The 10,454-nt window shown below is 44.8% G+C and overlaps 1 protein-coding gene across 1 annotated transcript; it reads left to right on the forward strand.

Annotated features, from left to right (window-relative positions):
- Positions 1 to 393: 393 nt before the first annotated feature.
- On the forward strand, positions 394 to 10,039 carry LOC149329091 (Y+L amino acid transporter 2-like). The gene is made up of 3 exons (XM_089559170.1): positions 394 to 634; positions 7,044 to 7,140; positions 9,124 to 10,039. Exons 1-3 carry the CDS (start codon positions 394 to 396, stop codon positions 10,037 to 10,039), a joined length of 1,254 nt encoding a protein of 417 aa, XP_089415296.1.
- Positions 10,040 to 10,454: the final 415 nt, after the last annotated feature.

A 10,454-nucleotide genomic window follows, 5' to 3' on the forward strand; every position in this document is an offset into this window, starting at 1 on the left:
GACAACGCAGCTACCTACGGAAAGAAATATGATATAGGTGTAATGTTAAGACATAGGAAGCGGGCAGAGTGGGTGAGGAAAGAAACGCGTGCTAGTGACATCCTAATGGAAATCAAGGGGAAGAAATGGGTTGGGCAGGGCATGTAATGCGAAGGCAAGATAGCCGCTGGTCCTTAAGTGTAACGAAGTGGATTCCGAGATAAGGCCAACGTAGCAGAGGGCGGCAGCAAGTTAGGTGAGCGGATGAGATAAGGAAGTTTGTGGGGATACGGTTGCCGCCGCTGTCAAAGGACAGGATTAAGTGGAGAGACATATGAGAGTTCTTTGCCCTGCAGTGGGCGTAGCTAGGCGCATCATGATGATTCGCTTGCAGATGCGCTCTGCATGGCGGAAATGGCAGCGCTGTTGCCGGCATCTGGCGGCGACTACACGTACCTCTGCGCGGCGGCTGAATCGCTGGGCCGACCGGGAGACTTCGTCGCCTTCATGTCTGTCTGGGGTCGCATCCTTTTGTCAGACCCGATGAACGCAGCCCTGCAGGCGCTGACCTTCACAAGCTACGCACTGCGACTAGTCTACCCTACGTGCGACCCGCCTTACGAAGTCACGGTGCTGGTAGCGGTCACTTTCACAAGTAAGTATGTGCTGTAGTAACATGCTAGCCATGGGCACCGTTGCCTGCGCACAGGATGCAATGGACGGGTGTTTACGAGGTAAAACAGCGTACTATCGAGGTTATACTTTTACAAAAAGACTTTTATAGGATAAAGGTTTACTGTAGCTTTTCCTCGTTGGCAACTCACGTGATATGAGTGTTACCAGCTGATAGAGCACGCGCTTCTCCTTAACACTGACTCATTATACTACTGCTGTTAACATGATGTTACTGCTGCGAAATAATTTTTTTCCCGCACGCTCCCCTTCCCGTAAACTTTTCATTCTGATAGCACCCTGGTAAAGCCAAAAAAGGTCACTTTTCTACCATGCATCCTGGGTTACATACCACTTAGGTGGCGTCCAAGGTGGGATGGATTCTTCATTCTTCATATATGGCAACATTCAGTAGGTAGCGTCGTGTCTACTTCGCCATGCTGTAAATATAGCTCTTTGGTGCAATTTCTATAAGAGTAACGAGGTCCTTGTTGCCGTCATCAAAATTGGATATCTGCTTGTTGCTGTTAATTGGTGCAACTAATTGGCATTTACTAGCTGAGTAGAACTACTATTTAATGTTAGTCAGTATGCTATAGCGTTCACTTTTAAAATGGTTTAAAATGCGGTGAATAGTTGTCAAGGCTCCAACATAATTTCCATGGAATTGGGTGGGTCCCGAAAGGTGACATAAAGCTTTTTCTTCCGCAACGATTTGGTGAAGCGCATTACACTCGTCCTCAGTAGCGCTCCAAACACGACGTTGATTGCGCCCGAAAGAATTGTGTTTACTTCTGTATTTCTAAGATGGAGAACAGTAAATTTCCCGAGCAGTTGCGGAAATAGTTTCAGGCAATCAGTGTAACGTACTAGTAGATACTTGCGAAGCGAATTGTATCCTTGAGGCAAAGAAAAAATTGCGCAATGTGGATGTGCAAAGTGCGCTGCAAGTTTTTTTTTTTAGAGCGCAGCTCTTTGGCGTCCGTTCCTGGGTTTTGCGTCGTCGTCGGCCTCGTAAACAGCTCCGCCCCCCTTTCATCCCCCCAGCGCTAGCAGCGACCGACTGATAACGACCGACTGATACCGCTGGATGCCGCTGACGCCGCTAGAGTCAAGATAACGTGACTGCATAGAACACCCGTCGCCGCCATGCAGAAAGAGGAGGAAAGGGTCCCCCCCCCCCCCCCCCCTGTTCTTGTGTGGCGGATAGGGTGCTCTTCAGTTGCCGACGCGCCGGATATTTCACGTAGGCCCCGGCACGTCGACGAATACGTGACCACCTTCCCACGGCTAGACCTGGTTCTTAGCGCTGCGGAAGCGAGGGTATCATATTGTTTGTGTCGGCATCGGCGGCGTTGTCCCTGAAACCAACTCCGCAGCTGGGGTTGACTCACTATCGAAAAGGTGAAACAGCTTATTTGCTGCGCTCAAATTTCGCATTAGGAAGTAACGTAATCGTCGGTAATTTTTTTTCTCTTTAACGTTACCACCTTGATGGCCCCAGCTGTGACGTCAAACATAAGCATACCCCTATGTTTAAAACGACTGCAGTGAACAAAGCGCTAACAAGCGACAGTTTGGTAACGGAGTAAATGTTTATCCGTTTTCTGGACATTTTCGCGCGAGATGTCAAACAGGCATGTTGCCTCTGATCCCTAAAATACGCTAAAGTTGCAGATAAAGCAGCAATTCTCGCAAATGTAGTGTTTACTCAGAATATTTCAATAACTTTGTTGTATATTGCAACTAACCTGTTTCAAAATGGGACATCTACCTTTTTCGTCAGTACCGAGTAAACAAATTTAGCCCAGTGTGGCTACTTATTCTTTTGCGAAGATTTGGTATCCTTATAATGTATTAGAATGCTCTAATAGATGCTCTAATAGATTTCAAGCTTTGGCTTTTAATTATTAAAAAATGATTAAAGAAATCTTGCCATTCAACGTAACCAAATAAAGTAAGGAGCTTTTCGATTTGTAAAGCAGCTCATTACTGTTCAAGATGCTTGTTATCAAAAGTTTTCAAAAGAAAAGTCTCTTGCGATCACTTCTATTCAATTCCCACTCAAATGGCGCAACATTGTTTGGAAGAGAGCAACGTTGAGACAAACTAAAACTTCACTTTCTTGAACTGATCCTATTTTCGGCGAAAGTTGTGAATCTTTAGGAGAAGCAGCGATGAAATCAAGAAAAGTTGCCAAATTTGCGCAATACAAATTGCGCTAACGACACTCGTTCTTTCCAGGAGACCTACACGCTTCTTTTGTTTGTTTTTCTAAACCACACATTGCAGTAACCATACATAGAACATATGCGAAGTCAATGTTTTCTTTTTCATTAATTAAATAAACCTTCATCAAGTTGCGGAGTGTTAAGTATTCGCCTATTGTATTATTTTTTACTGTAACACCTGAGAGAATTTAAGCACATTGGCACAATGTTTGGTGAATTTTCACCAAGAAAACTTCTTTCCTTTAGATGTTCCAGGTACTTTTTACACACATTAAGCGTTAGGTCCCCCTAACCTCTTTAGAGAAGCATTTAGGAAAAAAAAGGCGTCCTTTTAGGCGTGGAAATGCAGCTTAGTGTGTTTTGGCCTTCGCGTAAAAAAGTGCATATATACCTTGCTTCGTTCAAAAGTTTTTAGCTATTGCGAGAAGTGACTGTCACTGGTCATTCAGGCCGAAAAGTGTAGGTTTTTATAATTCTATAAATGCAGTACTATTTAAGTTCTCTTCGACTGTCCCATCAAGCTTGTTCGTAAGCCCTGGAAGTCACTCCGTTTTTGGTAAGTCGTACTGGTAAGGCGTTTCAACGAGGGACCAAGCAAATTTAGCACACTTGAAAGGAAAAGCGCTAGGTCGTCAGCAGCCTGCCTTTCTTTGTTTGTTCATGCTAGGCACACTAAGCTTTAGCTGTTAGCAACGAGCCAGTTACGGTAGATGGTTTTGGAAGCCAAGGATGCCAGGAAAATAGTGTCACTACTAATGCCGCACAAATCTTTTAGGCAGCTGCTGTAGTACGGCACCCAGTAGGCATGAGAAACTACTCATAGAATTTGCGTACGCACTATCTTGCGCGTTACCCAACATTTCCCTCTTGTAGTCCAGCTTCCGTCTTCCGATCCTTTTAGCGACACTTCAGACTTAAACAGGGCATGAGGCTTGATAATCTCAGTCCTGTTTTAATCTTCCGCGCCTCCTGCGTTTGATTAGAGAAATGGCAAAAACAGTAATATTTCTTGTGCCCACAGACAACACGTTAAGTCTGGCTACATTATTGGAAAGTCCGAAAAAAGGCCGTGACATCTCTTATATTTTTCGCAGAAAAGAAAAGCTATTTTTCTTTTTGCAAACGACCCCTTTTTCAGCAATTTTCTTTTCATTACAGCGCTCGCTACAGCTTTGAACTGTGTCTCCTTGGGAATTTCAGCAAAGTTACAAAATACTTTGGCGGTGGTCAAGGTAGTTATGCTTTTGTCAATTATCGGAACAGCAATCGTAGCAGCGTCTGCAGGTAAGAGATCATTTTGCTCCACTCTAGATGCGGAAATGCTTCATTGCAAATCATGTTACCGAGCCACCGTTTCAGTTATTTTCTTTCTTCACATTAAGGTATATCACACAGATTATACATTGCCGTTATAGTGTGGTAGGTACACTGTCGCTTCTAAACAGGCACTATGGTTCTGGAAAACAGTTGCTCGTCCCACATACGCGTATAAATACATATTAAACTGTTTGAAGAAAGCCGATATTATCTCAAACCGAGAAAAGCGCAGGAGAACATTTCTCAGTTTTAATTTCTCGTGTTTAGCAGTGGCAAATTAGTAATTCGGCGATTTTTACATAAAAGACGGTCGATTAGAAATTAGAAGCAAAAAAAGACATGTGGCATGTCGGATCCGAATCCATGATCACCGCATGTTGCGTGCGGTGCTCTACTAACTGATCTACGACGGTGCCAGTCCAGTTTTAAACATACCAGGGTATTCATTTTGCGTGTACCCTAACATTGAGTGCATTGACCAGCTCCGTCTTCGACCGCTGCTGCAGACGTAGGAACATTCTTTTATACCGCAAGTTCGCTGTTGAACCAGAACATGCCACTCATTGTTCATCGAAGAAGTCACGCGTGTACTTGCTCAGTGATAATCTTATATTTGTATAACTTTCAGCTTATCTGTTAGTCATTCTGTTTTTCATTTCTGTGTGCCCCACCCCTTATGTAATACCCTCTAACGAGGGTCTTTAAGGTATTAAAGTGAAGTGAAGTGAAGATCCGACGCAGAAGGGGGCAGCGCTGCGAGAACCTTTTATGCTTCCTATGACATGAAAACTGCTAGAACCGATTTTTTATCTGAAAGGTAATCTAATTAGACAGTAAAAGAAAGCAATGACATTGAGCCAGTTGGATCCGAACTCACGACTTCCATATTTTTTGTACGGTGCTCGACCAGCTCATTCAGGACGGCAGCTTCCCAGTCTTCTAGTGTTGATGCTATTTATGTGCACTGTAACGCAATCTTGAGAGTGTTCGCCAAGATCAACCTCGACTTAAAGGCGAACTTCGGCACGTCTTCTTATGATGCAAGGGCTACATTGAACGTGGCAAAATTCTTAGAAAGGAGCTTTGCAAGAGCTCCTGTATGCTTTCAATGACATCAAGCATGCCAGAGCTGGAACTCTCGTTAAGGTAATAACGCACAAAGATAGGTTTATGAGGATTTAACGTCCTAAAGCGACTCAGGCTATGGGTACGTCGTAGTGACGGGGTCCGGAAATTTTGACCAGCTGGGGTTCTTTAACGTGCGCCGACATCGCACAGTATACGGGCGTCTAGAATTTCGCCTAAATCAAAATTCGACCGCCGCGGCCGGGAATGAACCCGCGTCTTTCGGGTCAGCAGCTGAGCGCCGTAACCACTGGGCCGCCGTGGCAGCCCAATAGCACAGAAAGGCAAGTAATTGGTAGGCTCGTCACTACACACATGCCGCAAAGCAACAAACGCTGAAACTGAGAAAAGCACATGGAATGCTTCTTGTTTCTGATGTCATGTGTTCTGTAAGGCGAAATGAGTAGAGTAGCCATTTTTTTTACCCGGAAGATATTTGATCGTAAAGCAGAAGAAAAGAACGACATACTGCCGTGGGACATAAACCTTTAGTGCAGCATGGAGCGTGTGGCGCTCTACCAACTGAGCAACGACGGCGACTGTTCTCTGTTCTTGTTTTGAGGCTCATAACAGATGCCAAGAGCACCGAAACCAAGGAGCATAGGGAATTTCGTTTTTTTTTTATTTTAGTGGCTTGATCAATAGGAGAAAATTAGTGCTATCGATTAAGTATAATTGACTCAAAAGCAAGAGAAAAAACCACATTCAGCTGATGGGATCCGAACCGATGACATTCGAATTTTCCTTTTCTGCTCACTTGCTTCCTCTTAGTCTCGCGACTTATTCTCCTGTATACGCGGCAACAATATCCCAGTTGGGGGTTCCTCCAGTCTCGGCACACTATCCTCCTTTCACAGCCACCACTTTCCATGCGTTTCCCAAAGTGACAACCTTTCGGTTGCTCCTTCCTTTGCTCTAGTGACACCGACTCCTTCTGCGGTAGCTACACTCTTAGTGGTTTCTATGGTAACGCGCCTACCACACCGACCACACAAAACACGGACAAGACTACTACGACATACTACTACTATTAGTACTATTGCTATGACGCGAAACGCAGAAACTGGCTCTTAAACGCTGACACCCTAAAACCAGCACATGCTGCATGTAGGATCCAAACCTACGCGCTCCGCATTTTGCGTCTGGTACTTTCGCAGCTCCGCTACGGCAGCGGCTGTTCACTTTTCTACGTTTAAGGCAGTTCATTTCACATATAACCTCCCCATCAGGTTATATGAGGGACATAGCTTCGCGAGAACACTCATATACTTGCTATGGCATGTAGACATCCAAAACCGTGGCCCTCGGCAAGCTTTTATCAAAGATGAGAAATTCAGGGGCTCGTTACGAAACATAAGCGTTGAAAGCATTCATTGGAAATCAGAGAAACATACTGCACTCTTTCTATTTTGTAAATAAATCTGCAATCTGCAGTGTACAAATTTTCCACCTCCAGCTTCAAAAGGGTGCTGCGGCATAATTTTCAAATCATGCATCTAATTTCGCATTGTTCTTGCAAAGCGACATATGTATAAAGACGGAAGATTAAGCAATAGTATTAGTGAATATGTTTCGCAAAATAGTCCTAAAAAATGTCCTTGTGTTGATGTGTGGAAGGAAAATTTTTCATCTTTGAACAAGTTTTCGAAACCTGAACAGCTCCTTGTGGCACGAATATTGTAAAAAATTTGAGGTGACCGCTCCTTTTTGGTTTTTTAGGAACAAATTATATCAAGGGACCTTTCATCAGCTCTGATGTCACAGCTATTGGCTTAACTGAGGCTTATTTCGCCGCCTCGATGAGCATGGAAGGAGCGTAAGTGTGCTTGCTTTTCTAAGAGTATTGGAAGATGAAGACTAAAGCACTATCCTAACACAGTGAAAGTTTGAACAAGTTCTCTACATGTTGTTTTAATAGTTCACACTGCGTTAAATTCCGTTCACAAAGATTTTAAAAGTTCACCTTTGGTTTTATTCTGTTCACAACGAACCAATATCTCAAGTACGCTAATTCAGTTCTTGCTTATAAGTTATCATTAGTAGAAACTGGATGGGATTGCACCCCAAATTCAAAAGAAGAGAAGAACTTTAGGAGTCCTTTGAATACAAAAAAGAAGACTGGAATGGTGGTATTGATGACAACGGTACCTTTGGGAATCCTGTATAAAGTTGAGAAGGGAACAACGACGGATACACATATATATTCCCACTAATAGTCATCAAAGCGTGACAGGGTAGTGTCGGTGGGGATAGGGAAGTATTCGTACTGATGTCCGAGGGAGGTACAGGCAGCTAATTGCGTCTGCTTCAGTATAGGCAACGTGGCTGGGAGATGCAACGCTGACGCTGCAGAGAGGACGTATAGATCTGAATGAAGGACTCCATTCCTCCAACTGGCAGCACTCGCATAACTACCAACAATTGCCCAATGAATTTATAGACACCCAATACAGTGCAAAAGCGCATTATTCTGCTGCAAAAGATTGCATAACCCCTTCCGTCTGCATCAACCCCACAATCTCTGGATAGAGTAGAACAGGCTTCCTCTTCATGCGTTACCATACTCATGGCCTCATATACTCGTACTTACACACTTATTCTCATCAGAGGCAAGAAATGACTTTTAATTAAACGGTGTGGGCTTAGGATTCACAGGAAAAGACAAAAATTGCTGAGGCTCAGCTTGGCTAAGCCTGGGGAATGCGAAGCATATTAGTGGCTAGGCTTGGTAATACATGGCTTTCCTTGGTTGAATACTTGGCCATTTTAATACAACCACTAGAAGCCTTCGTCGTGGGGGAAGACAACGGCATGGCTACAGCGGAACGCCGACTAACCCCGAGACGCGCGTTGGGTGAGCGCCTGGATTGCCACGGAAGCCGCGTCTGCCTGCCCGGTGGAGCGAGCATTTCACCTACACCGAGTGTGAACGCGCGTTCGAAATGCGCGGGAATGCGCGGGTGTGACGGCTAGGGTCCCACGGCGACGGCGCGAGGTGGAGGCCGGCTCTCTCATCCGATGTCACGTGGTGTGACGTCACGGTGTCACGTGGCGTGACGGCTAGGGGTCCCACGGCGACGGCGCGAGGTGGAGGCCGGCTCTCTCATCCGATGTCACGTGGTGTGACGTCACGGTGTCACGTGGTGTGACGTCACGGTGTCACGTGGGGCTCCCACGGCGACGGCGTGAGTGGTAGCTCTAGCAATATGCTTCGCATAAAACGTTTTCGGTGGTAGTCACGAGTGAAATTAAGGGAATCCAAGTGCACTTAATTATAAACGAAAATAGAGCGAATAAGCCTACAAATATATTTGGAATGGGCGCTTTGTAGAGGTCCTCTAAACAACATCACAACTAAACAAGAACATTGATTTGCACTACGGAATTTGTTATTTAAAGTTAAACAGGTACTGAACAAAAATCAGGGTTGCAAGAGATTATCGTTCAGCTTATAAATTGACAAATATGTTGGGGCACGTTACAGACTACTTAAATCAGTGGCGCAGTTGTTTACCATGCCACAGCTTTCACTTGTACAGTTACGTTACATTTCCAATTGACGTCTATTTTCTCAAATCACAGCTTCTACGTTCCGGACTGCCACGTTCATTAGGAGGCGGAACAGTTCCATTTCAAAAGATACCTATATATTCACAAGCCAGTTTTGCTGTGGCATGGCCCAGGCATGCCCAGTGTCATCGAGAAAACACTTCCCTAATGTTAATAAGAAGCCGCTGAATTGTGCAGTCCTAAAGCCGCTAAATTGTGCAGTAGTAATTATTTGCTCGCTTGACCCCAGTATTATGCTCCCTTTCTCTCTTAGACCCAGTCTCTGCCTCATTGGAGAAGAGATCAAGAAGCCGTTCTACACTATTCCGCGGGCAATGATCCTAGGCGTCGTGATGGTCATGCTCCTTTACATCCTCACAAACCTGGCCTACTTCACTGTTCTCGAACCCGAAGCCATCGCTGCCTCCGAAGCCACAGCCCTCACATTTGCGGCGGGAAGCTGGGGCACAGTTGGCGTGATTATCATACCAATCGTAGCGTCTATTAGCACCTTCGGAACCTTGTCCGCAGGGTTTCTAAGCCATAGTCGTCTCGGCTTTGCAGCTGCTAGAAAGGGACACCTGCCTTCCGTTTTGTCATTGATATCACTTAAGTCATCAATTCCCGTTGTCTCCATACTATTTCGAGGGGTTTTTGCTGTTTTCTTCACAGCAATGGGCTCTGTTGAATCCGTGGTAAGCAGCATCATGTTGGTCGTAACCTTCTTTGGCATCTTCACGTCGCTGGCTCAGGTCAGGCTTCGATTTACGATGAAAGACGTTCCAAGGCCCTTTAAAGTACCGTATGCTATAATATTCCTAAATTTCGCCTTGAACGTCGCTATGATAGTCACCAAGATAATGGAAGCCACCGATTACGTCATTTTTATTGTCTTAAGTATTGTGATTCTGGCTGGGATTATAGTCTATGTTGTATTTCATGTCTGGATGTGCGTATTGCCAGGTACCTCACATGTGTCCACGTTTCTGCAAAAAATTCTCATGTGCCAGCCATGCGCGCACGCCTTAACCAAGGAAGACCCTTCCTATCCTGCTTCGCCAGAAAATCGGAAATCGCCGGCGGAAAACGACGAAAAAATGAAGTCAACCCCGCTTTCAAAATCAGGCTCACTACGGAGAAGAAGCTCTATTGTGAGCCGCTTCTAGACGAGACTTCGATTTAATGTCGAGCTCACTGGAATTCTTCCCGAAGGATAAAATTCTAGATGCTGGTTATGTCTAGAACCCCAAATGAAAATTATTGAAGGAGACTTGAGCTGTGCTCCTCAAATAGGTTGTCTTCTGCCACTTCTTACTTAACTGCCTTATTGCGTTCTCGGCGCTTTTATTTTTATTCCTTTTTGAGCAGCCCGCCCTACCATATGTACAACACACCTGTACGAGCTTAATGTGCTGCAAAATGCTAATAACTTTTTAACTTTCCGCTTTTATGACCTGCATTCCTTCTCTACAGATTTATTTCTGAGCCGGAGTGTAAAATCTGAAGAATATTTCTATCGATCTAAAAGCGTTCATTTTAAAAAATAGTTGAAAACACAGGCAACGGCTCTCCTTCACACAT

The sequence above is a fragment of the Amblyomma mixtum genome, chromosome 9 (genome assembly GCF_055824585.1).
Source record: "Amblyomma mixtum isolate Tamu chromosome 9, ASM5582458v1, whole genome shotgun sequence".
Lineage (NCBI taxonomy): Eukaryota > Metazoa > Arthropoda > Arachnida > Ixodida > Ixodidae > Amblyomma > Amblyomma mixtum.

Coding starts and splice junctions, on each gene's coding strand:
- LOC149329091 (XM_089559170.1), top strand. CDS start 394: ATGGCAGCGCTGTTGCCGGCATCTGGCGGCGACTACACGTACCTCTGC. Junction 635..7,043: donor GGTAGCGGTCACTTTCACAA/GTAAGTATGTGC, acceptor TTGGTTTTTTAG/GAACAAATTATATCAAGGGA. Junction 7,141..9,123: donor TCGATGAGCATGGAAGGAGC/GTAAGTGTGCTT, acceptor GCTTGACCCCAG/TATTATGCTCCCTTTCTCTC.